Source organism: Corvus hawaiiensis, chromosome 6 (genome assembly GCF_020740725.1).
Source record: "Corvus hawaiiensis isolate bCorHaw1 chromosome 6, bCorHaw1.pri.cur, whole genome shotgun sequence".
In the NCBI taxonomy this organism is placed as follows: Eukaryota; Metazoa; Chordata; class Aves; order Passeriformes; family Corvidae; genus Corvus; species Corvus hawaiiensis.
Window position 1 is genome coordinate 16184113 of NC_063218.1, and position 22218 is coordinate 16206330.

A 22218-nucleotide genomic window follows, 5' to 3' on the forward strand; every position below is an offset into this window, starting at 1 on the left:
GAAAATTATCTGGCACATCCTCCAGTGAAGTTACTGAGCTACATTAGAAAGAACAGTTAATATCCAGCTCCTATCAATTTCACCAGTAATTTTCTTTCAGCAAAGACTTTGGGATTTAAGATTTGTTTAACAGGAATTTTTGTTAGTGCTTTTAATTGAATTGAACTCAGTCTTCTGGACCAATTTGCACCAGGATGCAATGAAATTTCATATTAAACATTTAAAAATCACTAATACTTTTATCATTTATGAGGCTACTTACTAGTCAAATTTAATTTGATGAGTCCAAATGCAATTCTTTATTCATTTACTTTTGTATATATTCTAGAACTAAATTTTCTTGCTTGAGTTATGAAACAGCTTCCTAACTTGAGATTTCCTTGTGAATTCTGAGATGTCATAAACTCACCACGAAATCTTAGACTAAGCTTTGCTCTTTATTCCCATTTATAGCTTGTGGCTGTGGAACTTCTAATGCATAAAACTACTACTACTACTACTAAAAATGAAGTCTCCCGGGGTCATTTCTAATGCTAGAATCTTACATGTCACTGAGGATCTATTACAGATTTCACAGGAAAGACCCTTTTCCCCTCTGGTTACACATAGTGCTGCACAGATGTTTTTTAAAACACTTATCTTTTACCTGTTCTGTCCAGAAAATGACACTTCTTGGCTCACTTCTCTCTTTACTTCTTAACAACCCTGTAAATATTCTACGAAATATCCTATGGTAATTTATACCTGGTCCTGCTTAATTTGTTACAGTTTGGATTATTTAAAGATTCCTAGATAGTTAATTTTTACTCTTTGTCTACTCAAGTGGCTAAGCTTGGTTCATAGTCCAACAAGTCAGCGTGGTCTAGGCCAGTAATATCCTCAGCACGTAACTCCAAATGCAGGGTCAGTGGACGATTGACTGAAAAAATTATGGATCCAATTCTGATCTGTGTTGGTGTAATCTGACTGACTTTGGTGCTGCTACACATAGGCAGTGCCATTTCTCTTTTCAGTAACATAAATAAAAGAAACAGACTTGCCTTAAGAACAAAGAGAGAATAAATGCACTCAGCCTCTGCTGGGGAATATGCATCTTGTCTGGGATCCTATCTAGTACCCTGAATTACTTAAACAAATGTTTAACTGAGAATGCATAGTCCCTTACCACCAGCATAGCTATGCTTGTTCATTTCTAGGAAAACCTAAGTACTGGTAGAGGAGGACTTGCCTTTCCATTATCTTTGCTGAGTTTGAATGGATGTGTGTCAGATTAAAATTCCTGGCTCTAGTGGTGATGCTTTACCTACACAACGTCTTGAGTTGAAACTGCTTAGCTAGAGGGTTGGTAGGAGTGACATTTGCATTCATTACATTGGCAGCTAGGCTTGAGACTTTGGGGAATAGCTGTGTGTAATTCTGGGGTTTGCTGGATTAACAAGAGAAGCTGAGTGGCCACTTGCAGTTAGCCTGGAACAGTTCGGAACCACCATGGCCAAAGCAGCGTACTTGACACATTCTATATTGTCTGCTCTTCTGTGTTTTGGTTTTCTAGCTTTTATAAACTTTTATACAAAACCTTATGTGTATCTGGCCTTTGTTTTGCCTCAGGCCTTTTTATTCAGCTCCTGCTATGCTGGGTCATGGAACCTGTGTGGCACACAGTGCTGAAGAAGTCTACTCTTATGTTGTAACTTGGCAGGTTTTTAAGACTTTAAGTACATTTAGCAGCAACCCCAATGAAGTGAGACTTTATTTCCTCAGGAAACTGATGACTTTATTCATTTCACACGGCTTAGATGAATGCACAATCAATACACAGCTTGAAGATAATTTTTTTTTTAGTTCTTTTCAAAGTACTTCTTCTGCTGTTCTGTTGTTTTGGTTTCGACCACCCACTCAAAAATAATAATTAAAAAGATTTAATGATAAAGAGGTTAAAGTGAAGTATGCTTATAGGTCATGACAATCTGTTTTACAACTGTTGAGTAGCTCCCTACTACATCTGCAAGGAAGAAAATGATCATTCCCATTAAGGCCATTATTCAATAAATAGCTGTTCTGTCTCATTACAAGACCTCAGCACAGTAGTTTTAACAGTGGTACCACCCACTCCTGTGAGCCCTGGGTCTAAAGGCTCCTGCAGCAACCCATATAACAGAGGAAAGGAGTATTTTGCACCCCTCCCCCCACAACAATAATGAAAGAATATTGCTTTATTACAGAAAAAAACACTGGTCTACATTCTGTTCACATCACTCTGCTGTAAAACAAGAAGACTAAGGGTTTTTTGCAAGAAGTTGTTTGCACTACTTCATACATCCATTTTTTCTGTTTCCACAGATATTTGGAAGCCAAGCATGCCAGTATTTCAGAGAGGTATCATTACAAAAGAGCTTGATTACAATGTTTCTGAAAATGAAGTGGCAGCCCTACAACAAAGAGCTCTTTTCTAATTTTTAATACATTCCTGGGCTAGTCATCTTTCCAGATGTTTTATGCTCACAATAATTACTTTCACATACAGATAGTGTCCTGGCGAACAAAGACAGAAACATACATCACAGCACTGAGAAGAAACAAGTATTTCTTTAAGGTGCTAAAGAAAGCACTTTTTACAGAAAAAACACAGTCCTATTTGCAACACTCAAAGAGTGCTGAGAGGAGCTCAATATAAAAGTGTGAAACTACATTTGTGTCTACCTTTAGATCAGAAGTGTACTCTTGAAGCAAATGTGATGACTGACCCCACTTCATATTTTTGGGTTTGCAATTTACTCTATTTTAGTCTGCAACACAGATCAGCCTTGTATCACACCAATAAACATTTCCTTGGTATAAAGCTGAACCAGAGGCACAAAATTACAAGTGTTCCAAGTAATAATGGGCGTTTAGTCCACGGGACCTAGCTAGTGCTAGTCTGAAACTGAACTTCCAAAGGCACATAGTGCAGGCAGCCCATTACATGTCACAGTAAATAAGCTGCAGAGAAAACACTTCTTCAAGTTTAAACTGAAAAAGAGTAGAGTCTGTAACTACACCATTAGGTGTAGTTAGCTAAATTTGACAGCTTTTCCACTTAGTTTTCCCTTTAAAAGTGTGTCAGTCAAGCACAGATCTCAGCTCCATACATTAGTTACTTCAGAACACGCCTAAACCTTCCCAAGTGAAAGACGCATCTCCTTACACAAAGCAATGATTAGCTGACTGATCTAAAAACAGAGTAACATCCCTGAAAGGCATGAATCTAATTGGCACACAGGATTTTCATAACTGTATGTTTATGAATTCATATAAATCTCTTACTTAAGGTAACTTGAAAACTGGGAAAGGTGTTCTCTAATTGAAATGAGAAAGGCTTCCTGAAGTTAACTATTGATTGCTATTTTTCCAGGGGTTTTTTTGTTGATGGTAAACTTAGAGGAAAAATGAGGCACATCCAGGCTCACCTAAAAAGATTATTGCTGCAAATTTTTTTCATGCTTCACTTAATAATTTTTAAAGTTTTTAAATTCCTTTTTAATCTTTTAAAATCTCTTTACCTAACCCACCAACCAAAAAAAACCAACCTGTTTTTTCTCCAATTAAAATGATTTTCAAAACACCCGTCTCCTTGGTTCTAATTAAGCTTTATATTTACAAAGATGTATTTATACCCACATATTATTTTCAATATCAGTTCAATTCTCAACTTGAAAAAGTGTAAAAGCAACACACATGCCTCTACACTAGGAGCTTTGTAATAACCCACACAGCAAGCAAATTTCTGTTAGAAAATGCTGTTCATCAGAGTTCAGACTGATTGGAAAACTTCAATATAAGTAAATTAGACAATCTGAAAACTTAATTAATTTCTAGTCATGTGCAGTATCCAGAACACAACAGTGAATTACAAATTTTTCTCCTAAGTATGGTACTCAGTATAGAAACAACTGAAACTGATATAACAAACAAGATCCATTGTGAATTTTCCATCACAATTATTTTCCACAGAAAAATGTCTGTTGCAAAATTTAAAAAAAAAATTGTCAGAAAATAGCTTTCAATTTCTCATTAGGAAAATTAACACTGACTTCAGTTCTGCAACTTCCCTTAGAAAATGTGGGGGCAAGAGACTTTGAATTATCACACTAGAAAAAGGCTGTGTAGTGTGTAAAACAGCATCCAAAGAGGCTCAGTCTTTGACAGCCTTCCAAGTGGGCAGCTGACATATTAAAATATTTTTATTGCAATTCTCCTGCAACAGACCTTTGGAAATATTTTCTTCCTGTGGAAAATACCAAGGTTTTTCTTCTCATCCTCATCCAAAACAGACAATTTTTCAACCTACTGATATTCTTCTCGGAAGTTTCATTTTCCAGAATACAAGTTCCAAATTCCAGACCATGAAATCTGTCCAAAACAACTCGAATTTCTATTTGCAGCCTGTGCCTTTACCACACTTTGTATATCTGGACTTATACCAATAATTTTCTCTTAAATACACATTTTTGGTACAGTGGAAACTGGTCTACAAACAAGAATTTGCTCCAGTACCCAGAAACGAGCTTTTCTCTCAGAGGTACAATACGTTTATACAGGACAACATTCAACAAAAATAAGATGTAACTGAACAGAGGTACTCCCCATACCTTGTTAGACTTGGCTGGATTTTGGCCTGGTTTATTTTGTATGTTTTAACCTTGCTGTTTAACAAAGTGCTGCAGTATCCTGAGTGTTCAAGTGAGGTACACTGGGTTTACTTGTCTACCATGTTTCCAATAAAAGAAGACATTAAATGAAGCAAGTAGGAGCCAGGTTCAAAGTAAGTAAAAGATTCTTCACAAAATAATAATCCTTTCCAAAGGATGTTGTGGGTGTTATATGTTTGCAAAGATTCAATGACAATTAGACATTAGGTTAATGAAGAAGAAACCCACTAAGGAACTTCAAATCAAAATTTTACACCAAGAGCAGGAAGTTCCTTGAGGTGAAATCAGCTGAACAATAACTTGTCCTGTCTCATTCTTCCCCAGGTTTCTTCATAAAATCATGGCCGGAGTAAGAATATTGAGACAAACATTTGTTTTGACCAAGTACAAACATTTTAAATGCTTTAAGTAGATAGTGTTACTTTTTTTTTGGTTCTATCCTACATGCTATCTTTTTATTTTGGATCCAAACAAAAATGGATAGGATTACTAATCTCCTTTATTGCCATCTCGTTTTAGCTCTAGGAATTATTATTCCTGTTTTAGCTAACGCCATCATGACTTACATAATGCATCCATGCTCCAATCCTGTAAGAGAAGTAGTTCTTCATTCCTGTGAAATGATCAGGAGCTGAGATCACAGAGTATTTTAAAGGGTGCAGAACATGTGACAATGGAAGGGGTTTAAGCATCCATTAAGAGCTGCACAGAAGTGCTTTTCTGAGTCTGGGCTCTAAAAGACCATTGCGCTATGCAAGGGCTTTAACACACCATTTTGCTGTCAACATATGCCTGCCCAGTTTCATCCTATTTTGTTCTGATCTGTGGGGGTTTTTTTTATAAGTTTAAGATCTGTTTTCAAACAACTGTAGAGTAATCAAATTGTAAAGCTTCAAATGAGCCTTTCTCTTGGGAGATATTCAGCATAGTCTAAAGGTCAGGTCAAGAAAGAAATTCCTCTTTTAAAGAGAATGTGTTTTTCCCACACAGAAACCAAAGGCAAAGGCTCTTTGAATGATATCATACGCAGCTTCCACAAAAACTGCATGTTGTCTCCTGTTTCAGGATGGGCCTGAACCACACCCACACCTGGGAGTAAATCTCTCTGGATGTTTGACTGATGCCATGATGATTTTTTGCCTTTTCTTTTAAACCCCTTTTATACCTTTTTACAACTTCTGTATTCTTAATGCTTTTTGCCTACATTCTTGGACTTGTTTGTTAAGCTAGGAGACTGAACATTTTAGAAGCTTCGTAGGTAGAGGATAGTGTGCCCCAGACCCCAAGGTCCTCTCCAGAACACATTCTGTAAACTAAGACAGAACCATCCAGGGGAAGGTTCCTTGGGGAAGGGGGCTCATTCAAGCCTCTGAGTGGGGAATCTTTGATAGATATGCTAATTAGTAAGACCTATAATGTTATACCAGATCTTTTGAGGGTGTGCATTGCAGTGGGCATCGAGGTGTATTTGACCTGGACGTGGTGCACCTAAGGATCCTTAAAATAAATACCAAGGTAAAATCCCTTTTTCCCTTCTAACCGTGCTGGACTCTTGATTTTAAGACCAGGAAAAGGCATCATGACAAAGGGGATATATGCTGAAACTGTTTGAGACTGTTTTCATGTGACAACTGTATTCTCTATTTCTGCTTGCTAAAGCCCTACAGTTACTGCTGAGCACTCCTGTTGACAGAGGATAAAAAAAAGAAAAAAAATGCAAAAGATGCATTTTGAGATGGCAAATAATTACTGTGAATCACTCAGAGATGAAACTTCACACTTCCCTTACATTTACTTCTGTTTCGGAAAAAACAAACTTGTTATTGCAAAAGTATCTAGAACATGCAAGTTGAAGAAAGAAAGTCAAATGCCAAACTAGGCTAGAAAATGTGACTACAAAACAGCACAAAAAAAGGGGTTGGGCCAACTCACAGCCATTGCAGTTGCAGCTCCCAAAATACTAGAGTGAATTTTTTACTTAGGACGCCGCAACCGGTTGAATTGGAAAGTCCAATTGAAAACTGAAAGCTTATCCTTCACAGAACACTTTACAGTACTGAAAAAATACATGAACTTCTGATCTTTAGAAAATGTACGTGCCTTATTCCTGGACAGAAAATATACCAAAGAAAACCAGAGGGGATTCTGGGAAACTGCAAACTACCTTTCCCTGAAGCCAGTTTTAAATGTCAGGAGTTTTTTAGGCAACTGATTGTGCCACAGTACTTAAACAACAACAAAGCATGATGCTGGGTCCTCACATTTTCACCAAACTTATTAAAGTGGTGCTTTTGAAAGCAAAATAAAAGAATTCTCACTCAGAATATATGAGTTGAGCAATGAGAATCCAACCAATTGATAATCATCGCCCGACAACAGGAGTGACAAAACCTGAAGGTAATGATGAGGATTTTATACAATCACTTAATCACTATTACACAGCTCCTTGAGTTCATGTTGAACTTTTGCTCCCTTCAGTATGAATTGCATCACCAGTGGTTCCACTCTGGCCTGTTGAACCTTACTTTATCTTTAAAGACTTTCTCAAAAATGCAGAAAAACTGCATTTAAAGAAGACCAGTGACATACGTAATAACTCCCTATTTAGTTCAGAGCATTTTGTCTATTGTGAATGTCACACGCTTAGGAAGCTCTAATCTGAAATCTATGTTTTATTCATAAAAAAGCCATCTGGAACGTAAGAAGAAATGAATGATTGCACTACCCTAATCAAAACTTGTATCCAAAAACTTGTTAAAAACATCTCAGTTTAAAAGTCTTCCTTGCCAACCCATGCAAGGGTGGTCAAGGTTTGGAACAGAGTGCTCATGGAAGCAGTGGAATCGCTGTCTCCGGCAGTGTTCAAAAGAAGCACAGATGAGGTGCTTAGTAACATGGTTTAGCATGGACTCGGCAGCACTGGGTTAATGGCTGGACTCAATAATCTCTGACATTTTTTCCAACCTTACTGATTATAGGATTCTATGATTTTTAGATGGTTTGGGGAGATATTTTTCCTTTTTAGAAGTTGTTTATTAGTTTCTGTTGTTATTATTACTATTATTATTATTATTACTGTTGTCATTAACTTGCTCATGTGCACAAGCATATTGCTGACTTGGATCCTGTTAGTTCACCATACAATAAAAGTATTTTTTTCACTATCTCATGAATGATCAGAAGCCCATCTAATGGGCCTATCTTCCATGAATTAGTTTGCTTCCTCACTCCAATCTGTAACTGCTGACTGCAAGAAGCTCCTGTGGGAACACAGTAACACACGAAAACATACAGTATCATCTAGTCTTCACGTAGTATGCTTCAGTGTTTGCTCAATCACAAACATCTCTTCTACAATGATAGCAACTGAAGCAATGGGATCTCTAAGAAACTAGATACAACACGGAAAATCCTTCTTTTTCACTGCATGTGGTATTTACCCATGCTGAGCAATACTTGTGTTAAACAGTAACTATGTGACAGACTACACGTCTGTGAGGGCTGATCTCATCTCTGCTGCCTAATCTCCAAAGCATTTGGGCAAGAGTCAACCTGCAATGTGCTAAGGGCACTAGCACAAGAGGTTGGTTATACATAGCCCTTCATACCAAAGAATTTCAAAAAAATTTCAAAAGGTGACTACTATTGCATACAGCTATTCTAACAATTTTAAATACTCTTTCTCCCCATAAATATTTTTTCCTTTTCATGCAAGAAGCCTCCCCCCCTACAGTCACTGAATCAATTTATTATGTATTTATACACCAAGGTGCCTCTGGCCTAGAAATTTCCAGCAGGTCATTATTAACTGTTGACTTCAAAATTACTTGTAGTGCAGTGCTCATCAGGTCAGTCTGAAGTGTTTCAATATAAACTTCCCTTTCCCGCTTTCCCTTCACCTTGGGCAAATCAGCACTTCTACCGTGGCTGTCTATGATGACTGGAAAACACTATCCTAAGATCTGCTTTTAGTCATCCAGCCTCCAGCCCAGTTTTACTGTCAGCAAATCCATCTTTCAGATGCTCAAACCAATCCCTTTCCTCCTCTCTCCCCACATATGTTGTCTTTCTTACAACCCAGTGTTTGGCATTTAAATTATCTTCTCTTTCAGTACTATGAACACCTAGAAAGTAAGACTTACCTGGCACTGAAAATGGAGTTAGATTGTCCTGTTCATTTTCCTCCTCTTGGTTCCCCACAGGGACGTTTCCATTTTCAATATTCTCCTGTCTCCTGTTCTGAAGTGCTTTGCTTGAGCCATTGGCAGATTGGATTAACCGCTGACGCTGCGGTGTCAAAACAAAAACTGCCATAGTTCAGAAAGGATTTACTTTGTGAAATCTGAGTTTTACTGTCTGTTGAGCCCCAGTCACATAAGCCATGAAGTTTCTCCTCAAAACTTTCCTTTCAGTCAAAAACAAACCTGTCTTCATCAGGCATCAGGCTTCACCACACTAACCATCCACTTCAAAATTACCAGCAGGAGTCTTTCAAGCCTTGATGGAGAATGTTGTAATATTTGTTCTTCCACATCATGTTTTAATCAATGTGGTTATTCTAAAGCACTTCTCACTCAATAGTGCCCACTCAAATCAGCAATAACACCAAAATCAAGTGGTAACACTCAAGACATTTCTGCACAATTAGAGCTGGCTTATGAATGACTCATTATCCAGGAACTCTCATTCCCAGATACAACTCCTCTCCCTCCTTCTCATCTCCATTCACTGAGGTGAATTTAAACTTCCTATTTTTAATTTCAAAAGCAAGACTAATCCCTATTGCCCTTGTCCCAGTACATGAAGCTCATAATTGGCCCTGTAGACATGCTGCAGTTCCAATACACAATACAACAATTACAGGGATTAGGTTTTAAACATCAGTATATATACCCATTTACGCACTGGGGGTTGTTATATGCAACAGTAATGTCTTACTTTTATTAAAAAAATAAATATTTTTAGTTCATTTGATGAGGTAATGCAGGGTTGATAAGTGTTCTCTTTTCATGACAAACTTGCAAAATTCCTAAAAAGTGCTCTGAAATGCCTTGAAAACTAAAGTAACTGCACAACATGCAAAAAAATTTCTGAAAGCAGTATTAACATACTGTAGTGAAAAACAGAGAAAAATCATATCTGAATACTTTGCAAAACTTGTGAATATATAACTGAGAATACATAAAACCATAGATTCAAAATGCTCGAGTTCACAGAACATTTTTTGCAGATGTTGAAAGGGCAAGTATCAGCTTTCTATCCACACAGCCACTACAAATTTTTCTCTGATCAATGAATTGATTTCAAGAATTACACAGTCAACTGTTGCCATGTGCCCTCTCTGATCTTCTGCTCCTGACCATAACACCTTTCACTATTTTACTGTTAAATTGGATTTTTGTTACAAATATATTAATGGTGCTATCTTTTAGTGTGGTATTCATAAGGCTGGCTAAACACATGAACTGTGTTATGGTACTGAAATCTATTTACTTGCCAGAGTAAATACCTCTTGTATTTGATATTGTGGGAGCAAATTATAAAATCCTGCCTTCATAGCACCCAGGTTGGTAGGCCAAAGATTTCACCCCCAGTACTTCACTCAAGTTCCAAACAGCCTCACTTGCCAAGCCCTGCCACTTCAGCTGCCTGGTGTGGAACAAGCAGTGTACAGTCCTGACAATGTATCAAGAGAGAACTGAAACTGTCCAGGGCAAATTCCCTTCATGAAAATATTTTGGTCCATTTTTATTTTGAGTTGAGGACTACAGTGAATACTAAAGAAGTAGGCGAATCTCTGAAGTGGTCCTGAAGTGTTGATAATATAAGAGCAGTTCTTAAGAATTCTGGTTGCTGTCTTCATGACCCTTTTTTTAACCTGACCACTTTTGTAATAACCAAAACCAATCCTTCTGCTGCAATTAAAATCTAAATGTGCACATATGCACAAATGCACACTGAAATAAACATCTTCTGTCAGTGAGGTAAGATAGTCCCTCCTTTTTGAGTGCCCTCCCATTAAAACAGGCAGCATCATCAGTTGGGAATCAATCTTCAAAATCTGTTCTCACATAGCTGCTAGAGAAAGACATAGTTCTATCCCATCCGTAGGAACATGGGAGAATCTAAATTCCAGAATCACTATGAAAACAGCTCTTTGGTGACCCCTCTGGCTCATGGTCATTTACTGTTCTCCTAATGAACGTACCTCATTAATGATGAGTCGGCTTGCCATCCGCATTCTGGTGCGTGGTCCAAATTTATTCGTAATCATGATCCGTAATCCAGCTTCAGGGAACCGGTATTTGGGAGGACTGGAGCAGATTATCTCATCCACCATCATAACACTGTTTTTGCCATACTGCTGCATGCCCTTCACTAATGATCACAATGGACAGAGTTAACAGTGTAATTGATCTTACCATGCATCCCATCATGCAGAGCCAGGTCTTTTCAGGCTCAGGTGGGGGTAATATTCTTCTGAATGCCTGAATTTATGAGTTACTTTACTTTTATATTTCTGCAGCCTGGTGAATCTCCTCATCAGCTGGGCATGTTGTTTAGATCACACGCTGGAAAGGGACTTCACTCTGCTAAGGCAGCCACCAAGCCACTGTCAGGTTAGTGGGAGCAGTTTTTCCCCAGCTGCTCATGCTGTAGTATCAGCTTTCTTTGCTTATGTCCCACTAGGGTCTTGTACTCTTTCTCTAAAAGTGTTTGCACTGTGGCAGTGTAGACAGCACTACTAAAACCTCTAAAGCTACTCCATTGGATAAAGGTGCTGCACATCGAGAAGGCCCTAATGTGCTCACTCCTTCTGGAAATCTTCACTTTACCTTCAAAGAATATTACCAGTACCTCTCACACGAAAAGATTTGAAATGATGAAAAACAACAATTGTCAAGAACATATCTATGCTAGCCTTTGTTAATATAAAGGAACCCCTACCACGGTTAAGATTACAAATTTAACAAAGTTTCTACACATAGATACAAAATTTTATTGGGAATCAACACAAGTACAGGCAAGAACTTTAGGAGCTCACCACCAAACCAGTATTCTCACAAATGCTACAGACTACACACAGCAAGCAGAGCAAGGCTCAGCAGACAGGAGACATACCCATTTGGTGTTAGAAAGCAGGGCAAGAAATACACACATGACTATAATAAATATTAATTATTACATATAATAATATGTACAGGAAAAAAAATTCTTTGCTGCTTGTTTTCTGCTTTGCTTAGCTTGGCCTCCCCCTTTCCCTCCCCTTTTGCATTGTTACTTACATTAAGAAGAGGAAGAGAATTTAGGAGGTGGAAGTGAAAGATAATTAGTGCATGGTTCCAGTCAGGAAGCAAAGGAAATCTAAGAAAACATTCAACTCAAACAATGGAATTAAAATGGACCTGTTCTAAACACACAGAAGCCTATATTGTTACCCTTTTGCATTGCTACAGTGCTGAAATATTTTTGTTTTTCAGGAGGAAGACTGGATCCATGCATGCATCTAAGTCACATCATGCAATAAGGCTTTGCTGTCTAAAGCATCTTCTAGCATATTTGCAGTTCAAGAAATACATCTTCCATAATGATTCACCAAGAAAAATCGATTATTACAAATACACATCTGTAACTTTTACCCTTCAGCATCTGAGGGTCTTGCCTTGTTGCACTAAAATGGGTTCAGTGAGTACACTGGGGTCACCTGAAGTGTCATAAACATAAGATCTCTGGTTTCACAAAGACATGTGCCCTACTCAAAGAAACCACTCTGCAGTCTTGCTTGCAGCTTAACATCTCTAATACAGAATATAACTAGTAGAAATTTTACATTTGCTAAATGTAAAGGAGCAATTATCCTTCTCCATCCCGACATCTAAATCAAATTAACTTTGCTGAGTACTGGGGCTGATGATGCGAATAAGGAGCACATCCACTCCAATGACTCTTAAAGCATAGGAGCTTTTCTGTGAAGGAATATACAGCCAGACAAGTTTCCTAGGAATCAGTCCTCACAGAATAGGGCTCAACCACATCAACTTAACATTTATTTTAACTGAAGAAAAAGAAATAATTGACAGCATTGTTGGTATGGCAAAAAGGCCAGATATTAAGTCTCATCAGGTTAACTGCTCCCAAGTGAGTTTCTCCAGAGAATTAACCAAAATGCTTCATCTTACAGTGTCATGAAAAACATGGAAGCAATGAAGTTACTCTGAAACTGTTGCTTAGAGCCCTGTGAAGACAGTGAACAAACACTCAGCTTTGATAAAAGTACCATGATTAAAAACTCAGCACTGATGTAGAATACCTCATGCTAAATATACATATAAGTAACTGCAGCTATTTTGACTTACTGCAGCACATTGCTCTTATTATTTTCAGTCTGACTCCCTGTGCCTGTAAATATACATACCTTAGCTCTATATAGTATGAACTCCACCTAAAAATTGTTTTAAGAAATGTGAAATGGAGAAAGCCTTTTGCCCTTCTCCTTTGTGATAATCCTTAAAAAAAATCTACTGGGAATAGCTTTTCTTTCCAACAAACTTACTGCTCACCATCAAAGGCTCATCACCAACAGCCCTGTCAAAATCAACAGAAAGCTTCTTGATGACTTTAGCTCTGATCAGGCCCTCAGAAACCCACTTTTGTCCAAATTTCTGGTTCCAGGAAAGGGTCAAACCATGCCACCTGGTGGAAATTTGGGTCAACATAATAAAAGTCAAGGGCAATACGTGTTTGTACTTTGAAAATTGGAGCAGTATTCACAAAGTACATCTACTTTGCCTTTACCTGTGTGTGCAGAACTCACCCTTCAAATGGAATTTTTTTTTAATGGTGAAAAGCTCTCCTTTGTCTTTCTGAAACTTCAGTGATGAAAGGTTTTATATTGTACCACAGGAACCTCTTGAAAGTAATGAAACTTACAAGCATAAAAGAGCTTTACAGTGTGTGAACCCACCTTTTACCTGCACCCTGAGCAACAGACTATCCTTTCTAGAAACAAAGTTCCTCACCCAAAGCAACTGTTCATTTATGGGGAGTAATCAGGTTTTCCTCCAGTGGAAAATCACATTAAGGTCAAACCTACACCTTCATGAAGCCAAGGGAGGTTTTTTGGTGGATCCTGAAAGCTGTTAAGAGGCCCGCCCTAGTTCTCTCCTTGCTATTAGCAGTGCTCCTTTCTGAAAGCTGCTGCTGGGGAAAAGGCAGCTCAGCTTGTGAAGCCAGCATGTGTCAACTAGGAGGGAGTCACTGATGGGTCATGGCATACTTTGAGAGAGCAGGAGGGAAGAAGCAAGAGACAGGCATGTGACAGTTTTCTAGGACAGCATCTTGACACATAAAGCAGCTAGGCTAACGCTGCCATCCTCCACTCCCACTGCTCACTCCAAATCCTTAATCTCTTCTTCCTGTACTTTCTCATCCCAGGCATGTTTGCCTATGAAAGTACCTACACTCTTTGAACAATTGTTCCTCCAATGCAGCATGTATTTGTGTAATGGGTGCTGGAGAAGGCAAAGGGAATTTGACTGAAACTGCAATGTCAGTGCATCTTTGAGGGAAAATCAGAAAAGAAATCTGCTGTGGACAGTTGCTAGTGAAGCCTTCTTGCTTCTTTTCTGCATGTTCTTCACAAGCATTCAGTAATCTACACATTTCCTGGAAAAGGAAATGGGTGGACAGGCAAGCACTCTGCGCTATCATCCCCTTAGCACAAGAGCCAGAGAGCAGAGCCTGCTGCGAGATGGCATCAGAACCCAATGAATGCCTCAAAAGTAAAACCCACTAGTATCTGTGGTCTTTACTGGATTAACCATTTCCCATGTCTCCACCTGAATACAGGAGGCATCTATGGAACCTTGCATGACACACATCCACATGAAACAGACAGACCTCACTATATCTTACTCAATGGTCACAAAAGTTCATTATAAAATGAGATGAAAATATTTCAAAGTCACCTTCATTTAATTATGCTACAATGTCCTAGGAGAAATAATTTTAAATGAGTATTGCCTAAACACCTTATCTAGGACCAGAGTTGCAGTGTGCTGTCATTGAATAAACCTGCAGGTACCCATATCTACCCTGAAGAAATCCCAGCCTAAATACTAAAAGCAGAGTGTGATTCTCTGAGTCTGCCCTAAATTCCTGCTTGCCATTATTTGGTATTACGTGAGGATCTTTCCAATGCTACCGACACTGCTGATGAGCTCAGCCTCCTAGAACGGGAGATGTTTGCAAAGAACAAAGTGAGGAGACCTCACTTGTTAAGAGCAGCCCAAGTGCTCACTAAATTACAGGGTTTGTGCTTCGAAAGTAGGAATGATTTTGCTCTACAGAGAAAAGAAAGAATGGAAGAGAAAAGGGATAAGACAAAGATAAAAACAGGCTTAGAAAAAAAGCCAAAAATGCTCAGGTATTTTTGTTTACTTTCAGTACCAGAAGCTGGATATCATCTTCTTTCCTTTATGACAAAGACACAAACAGCAAAGAACCCGCATTTTTCAATTTTACGTATGTGCCTGGTGATGTATACAGCCTATTTAGGCATGTGAAAAACAGTTGTCTGAGAATCTGAACTCAGCATGTAATCCCTCTTGCCCACTGATCTACCCATGTCTTTTCCTTCAACATCCACATCTAAGCTTCTCATTCCAAACTAATTTTTGAAGTGAAAATTGCCTTCTTCCTGGTAAAAAAAAATTTACTTATTTCACAATGTTGTAGCTCATCACTGAACAGGAGATAAAAAGGGAGGAAAATTGCCAATGTGCAAAGCAGCTTGTTTTCAGACTATTAAAAAAAAATCTTTTTTTTTTAATGTGGCAGCATGACTGGTGAATTATCAAGTTAACCCTGCTTACGACTGAATAGTAACACTGTTTTGATATGCATTAAAGAAATAAAAAGAATATCCTGTGAACTACTCTTTCTCCAAGTCCTGTCTGCTCAGCCTTACCTTTCCATAGTAATGGAATGGACGGGTCGTCATAACTAGAAGCGTAACATTTATTACCATCTTCCAGCTCATTGTTGACTGTGTCACCATTTCCAACATTCTTGCTTTTAAGCATGAAGAAATTTTGCATCCTCATGTTGTACCTGAAAGTGCAAACGAGAGGTCTGAAAAGGTTGGATTTTTGCATTTTCTTAGCCAGCTTTTAAGCATCTGAGAACAACTTATGCAGGCAAGCAGTAAAGCCTAGATGCATGTTCTCTGACAACTAATAGGAAGTGAAGAGAAAGGACTGTCCAACTCAGTGGCAAGCTGACAGGAAAGCAAGGACTGCACCTATCTCTCATGATACGTAGCAAACTGCAAAAAGGCACTAGAGCAGATTTAGTGAAGGCAAAACGCTGAAGCTGTGGACTTTGGAGCCAGGACCCTCACTATACTTCCTCCTGCATCAGCTCGCAATTCACCTCACTGTTTCTCTCAGTACTGTGCTCCCTGTGGGGGGGTTCTTGAGCATTTCTGGGACTGCTGACCACACCCTTCTAAAGACAGCATACATCTATTTTAGCACTAGGGTGGGATCTAAGAGGGTTGTCAATGAACTCTGCTAAGACTTGATGTAGGAGAAAAGGGTGTTACAACAGGGTGATTTGTGAAGGGAAGGCACCAAGGGATGTAAGTCTAAGCAACTTGCAATAGAAGGGTGGACTCACAGACACTTGCAGTAACAGTCAGACCTCTGACTCTCCTGTCAGAGGCAGTGACACAACAGAAGAAGATGTCAGTATACAACCCGGTATGAGATGGTCTGAAGATAAATACATGCTTAGCACTCTGTCTAATGGTCCTAGACCTTGTTCTCCAGGGAGTACAAAATACGTGTCAGAGCTGACATGATGTGTCCTTACAATACAGACTACTCCACAGATGTTTTATATACCTTTGTATAAATGACATTTTTCTCAACTGTTTCTGAAAGCTACTTTACCTCTGTGCACTATGAAAAAGATGCATGAAAGTATTTGCTGCTGACTGAGCACAAATCTAGAATTAAACTGGTTAAGCACAAAAACCAACAGACCTTACACAGAAACATCACTGGCTGTACTGCCCTCAGGCAGGGAGGCCAAAGATAAAACAGGACCAAAAGAATGATGGTCAGTTAACACCCAAAAGGTTTAGGAAGAAGTACTTACTTCATGATAAGTATGTAGAATGAATACATAATGATGAGTACAAGGCTTTCCCACCTCAAAAAGACAGAAAGAAGTGTTAGAAAGCCATTGAAACAGCTGTATGCTTTACAAGTTTTATGTAGGAGTGTGCCTTAAACATCTGGTACAAGTCACATTTGCGCACACAGGATTCTCAGCACTAAGATTAGATGGTGTCTCAGCAGAATGAGAGGGGAAGCAGACTATCAAGTTTCAATAAACACGCAAACAAAATGCAACGCGTATATTTCAGGAATGTGCTGCATACTGAAACCACAGCTACCCTCTGTGGACTGTAACACCCAGGCCTTCTGTCATTTCGGTGCTGAAGCAGAGGCCAGGCACTCTGAGAGCACTGTTAGCAGATGCTTACGATCTTACACTAGGATTCACATTGGGGTGTTCTTTGGAACACCTGGCACCCCCATAAATGTTAACAGTCCAAATCAGAGCAGAAGAGTTTTAGTTACCCTCTCTGCACATGGGAATCTTCAGGCCTTACATACAGCCTATGTATGTCCTTAACGTTTCCAGGTTCTTACATTTTCTTTTAGTTTTCCCTGACCATCATAAAAACTAAATCCAAAGAAAATACATAGGATTTCCTAAGTGTTCAATCTAGCTCATACTCTCGCTGTGTAGAATGAAAGTGAATTACACAACAACTCTATTTACTGGTGAGCCTCACGGCAAATACAGGACTGTACAGAATAACTTAACACAACTTACCATTCTATTTTCTCATCATATATGAACTAGGAGGAAAAAACAGGAAACACGTAAATTGACCATTTCTCTGATCTCTCTCGAAAAACAGTCAAATTTCTTTAGCAAATATCTAGACAGACCTAATCAAGTTTTGACCCTTTCTAACCAGAACTTCCACTGTATGGATTGTGCCCCTCACAAAACACAAACCTTGTGAACAAGGCCTGGATCTCTGTCAGTGGCTGCTGTAAGTACTATTTAGTGAAACAGTGCAAGCATGTGAAGGACAGACAGATATGCACACATGTACCCACGTGCTGTGCAAATGACAGCAAAGACACTTATTCCAAAAATACTTGAGTCCTTTTAACAGCTAGACTAGCTTTAGCAAAAGAGGCAGCCATTCTACTTCTCCTCTTGGGCCATGTGGTTATACACATTTTACTCCACCCTATGTAACTGCTGTTACTGAACACATAGCTAGTGATCCACTTGTATTACAAAATACAGGCTAAGTGGATTCTTCCCTGCCTTGCCACCAAACACATTAAATGTGTACACTCAGGAACTACCACACCGCTCTAGATGAACAAAGTGGTATCTCACCTGTGCTCTATGTGGAAAAATCTACCCAGAATCTGAAATGAAATTACTGCGTAGAAGCAAGAAAGTGCCACCTTCCCTATTTAAAATAGAAGTGTAGCTCAAAATTTTTCACCTCCACAACAAGCAGTCTCCTAGGTCAGAGGAGAGTGCTATGTGCACTGTGTAACAGTAGCCTCCTAGCCTGCAGAACTGTACAAACCCTATGTACAAAGTGAATGGACACAGATGGACTTGATGGGCACATATTCCATGGGGCTGTATGAAATTTTCATATTTATACAACACTGTGGAGCTCAGCCCTCACTTCCAGATGCCACTAGAACTAGCCAGGAAAATAATCATTGGCCAGTATTTATCAATAGTTAGCAGACTAGTCCTCCAAAAATTCAAGCAATGAAACACAACAGCTGATAAGAGAACTACTTACAACAATAAGTATGATCACAGATATTGTGTAGTATATAGAATCCCGGAACACAGCCCACTGGGTGAGACAAACCACCTGAAAAATACCACAGCTGCAGTCAACAAAAATATGCCACTTCAGAAACAGATAAACAAACAAACAAAAAGGCCCCTATCTTAAAATAACTTAGGTGTGTGAGCAGAGTAATTATTATTATTAGCAGCTATTCTGAAAGCAAATGCAGTTTTATGCTACCGTGAAGATCTATCAGTCTATTAGACAATGAATCTATAATAAGCACTAGTAATAAAAATCATATAGCAACTTCCATTAATGAAACACATTTCTTACTAATGATACTTGATTTGGTCATAATTTCAATTGTAAAGCACAATTCATTGTACGGCAGCAAATCAATTGTTCCTCATTCCTTATATCTGTGGATATACTGGACTTACTACCTGAAAAAATATGATAAACAGTTTAACCATCTATTGAGTAAGGAGTAAATCTCATGCTTGTGTCCCAGATTCTTTGACTGTCATCAGTACCAGGAAGGATCAGCAGATGCCACTGATCAGCTGACTGTAAACACAGTATTGTATGAAGAAGAACCAGTTTCCTCTGTATGCTACATGTTCAGAGTGCTGAAACCACAGCTGAACTTTTCAGAAACATTTGCTATTTGTAAAGCATTTGTAAATTTTTTCCAATCCTTGACATTCTTCACAATGCCATTTTTGTCTGTGACTTTGTCTTTTTGTTTTTAATATTTGCTCATGGAAACCCCTAATTTGTAAGCAACTGAACTACATAAAGACAAGTATCTTACTAACCTGTCCTGCAAACAGTCCACAGACACCAACAATGCAGAGGATGTTGAAAACTGCTGAACCAACAATGGTCCCAACTCCTACATCTCCATGAGTGATAAATACACCTGCAGAGGGAGCAAAACACACATAACTACCTTTGTCATTTAATTTTAAGTCACTCAGAACATGTACTACTTGTGAAGTAGAGACTGTTTCAAAGATTAACCAAAATATGTTTCATAATAAAGGCTCGCTTCTCTGTGTAATGATTTGCACTTTTAGTCTAGCTAGCAGCTCCCCAATTTTGGCTTAAAACCTCTATATACATATATACTTTTATAAAATGACTTCTTAACTAGTTAGTTCAACAGCAAGTTCTCTGTTTCACAGCTTGGTTAGTGGTTGTGCAATAATCCATTCAAATGAGTATAAAACATCTCCAGTCACATTAGAAGCAGGGAATTTATTTAAAGCACAGAAATCTTTCTCCAAGGTGAGAAATCAAACAACTTTTGCTAAAGTTACTTGATTGCTAAAGGGAGCCTTAAAGGCTTACAGTCACTGCTTTTCAAGAAGTTGGATGTGAGGTTATGGTGCATTCCTTTGTATACTATTTCCCTAAAGTTTGTAAAAACCTCAGTCAGGATAAAGCCTACAAAGGCTTTACTAAAGATTTTTCAAATTTAAGCCATCATGCTGCTAGAAAGCTACAACCTAGTTGCATTACTGAAATTTGGTTAGACACATCCCACAACTGGAGTGCTGCTATCAAGGACTATGGACTGTTCAGAAAGGGCAGCTGAGGACAGAGCAGTGCGGGTGGTCGCCTTGAGGAAAGGCTGAGAGTTGTGTTTGTTCAGCCTGGAGAAGAGAATGCTCTGAGGAGACCTTGTTACAGCCCTTCAATACTTAAAGGGATCTTACAGGAAAGGAGGACAAACTTTTTAGGATCTCTAGGACAAGGGGTAATGGTTTTAAACTAAAAGAGGGTAGATTTAGACTAGATAAAAGGAATAAATTTTTTACAATGAGAGTGGTGAAACACTGGCACAAAGATGACCCCACTACTGGAAACATTCAGGATTAGGTTGGATGGAGCTCTGAGCAACCTGATCTAGTTGGAAATGTTGCTGCTCACTGCAGGGCAGCTGAACTAGATGTCCTTTAAAGGTGTCTTCCTCTAGACGGGGTCTCGTAAGAGTGGAGTAGAGGGGCAGAATCACCTCCCTCAAGCTACTGGCCACACTGCTTTTGGTGCAGCCCAGGATACAGTTGGTTTTCTGGGCTGCAAGTACACACTGGCTGTACATTGACAGATCATGATGAGCTTCTCATCATCCAACACCCCCCAAGTCTTTCTCCTCAGGGCTGCTCTTAATCTTTTTCCAAATATATCAAATTACGTCTCAGGGGACTTCAGTAAATCTCTTCTTTTGCTTCCTGTGTTCAGAATCAAACATTCCTCTCTGTGTTTTGAGAGGAGACTCACAGTTTTATGAGATATTTTGAGTAGTGAATTACACCATGAACCACAGACTAGCTGACAGCTGCAATTGCTGATTATAAATTGACAGGAGAATGGGTACCTGTGCTTGATCTGCTGCTGATTTTTCAGCAGCAGATCTCAAAAAAGCTTATGTGTGGGCTCCATACCTATAACAGATGCAAACAGCTCTGGGGTGGAGCTCCCTGCTGCCATGAATGTGGCTCCAGCAACATCTTCGCTCAAATGTAGTTTCTAGAAGAAAACAATTGGTAATTTCAGCACTGATACTGTATCTACATTGTGGAGTTTTATAGTTACGTATGTAAATGAATAGTCAATTGTGGCTTACATGGAGCTGATTACAGAAAAGTATCTCTACACATTCAAAAAGATTGTAAACATCTCAAATTGTTTTCATTAATTTACCTTTGGAACTCTAAACACAATCATTAAATTCCCCAACTCTCAGGGCTTCTAAAATTTGAAAATAAAAATCCGTAACAGAAAAATATAACCTTTGTGAATAAATCCTACAAACAGCAGGCTTGATTCTGGCTTCACTTTTCAACTCTGTTAATCAACAGTGAGTCCACTGACAAAGATAAAATTAGTCCAATTAGACACGGAGAGGCAGAGAGACACAGTATGGCAGAGAGATCTATTTTTATGACAGTGTCTCTTAAGCTCTAATAGGATATAGATAACTTAGAGTTATAGAGTTCTCAGACCAGCATAAACATGTGCAGGTCCACAAGTGGCACAAGCGTTGCATCAATTTAGCAGTCTGAAGATCTTTCCCTCAAACTATAAACACAGTTTTATGGAGCAGCTTTTTCCTTTTTGAGAGTCACTAGGCTCATCTTTAGTACATTATTTTTCTTTTGAGGACAGAAAAGTAACTAGTGACAAAAGGAGAAGTAAAAAAATCCTGTATTTTTCAAGCAGTTTGCCTGAAAACATCTTAAGCTGATGACAATGGCATCCTACACATCTTGACAAAACATAAAACACAAACATCATCTATTACCAGTCATACTGCTGCAGGAGCTCAAACCTAAGTGTGCTATCTGAACTCTTCTTAGCTGTTTAAATGTTCAGCAGAACATGAGACAAGACGTAAAGGTTTTATGAAGGATCAGTAACCAGTAATTGGTACAACCAACTGGTATGACTTAAATATGGTGTCTAAGGTGCATGCTGAATACAGAACACCTGGAAAGGGAAAGAAAAGATCCCAACTGAGTATTTTACTACTATTGATCACCTCTGTTATTTTTCTATTTGTTCTTCTACTGATAAGTGTAAGTTTGTACCTCATAGTAACATCAA

At 38.7% G+C, this 22218-nt stretch overlaps 1 protein-coding gene across 3 annotated transcripts in view; it reads right to left on the reverse strand.

The window, feature by feature from the left end:
• The window catches only part of SLC24A4 (solute carrier family 24 member 4), an 89961-nt gene that overhangs the window by 12605 nt on the left and 55138 nt on the right, over positions 1–22218 (reverse strand). For 2 of the 3 annotated variants that reach the window (XR_007204040.1, XM_048305406.1), the window contains exons 5-12: positions 21057–21141; positions 19425–19528; positions 18610–18684; positions 17598–17623; positions 16851–16904; positions 15658–15800; positions 10897–11066; positions 8831–8975 (exon numbers count right to left, since the gene is read on the reverse strand). Coding sequence is in view for 2 of the 3 variants with exons in the window: in XM_048305406.1 (XP_048161363.1) it covers positions 8831–8975; positions 10897–11066; positions 15658–15800; positions 16851–16904; positions 17598–17623; positions 18610–18684; positions 19425–19528; positions 21057–21141 (802 nt within the window). In the remaining variant the exon portion in view is untranslated. The remainder of the gene's footprint in view (positions 1–8830; positions 8976–10896; positions 11067–15657; positions 15801–16850; positions 16905–17597; positions 17624–18609; positions 18685–19424; positions 19529–21056; positions 21142–22218) is intronic. The other variant, XM_048305407.1, reaches the window with a different exon arrangement.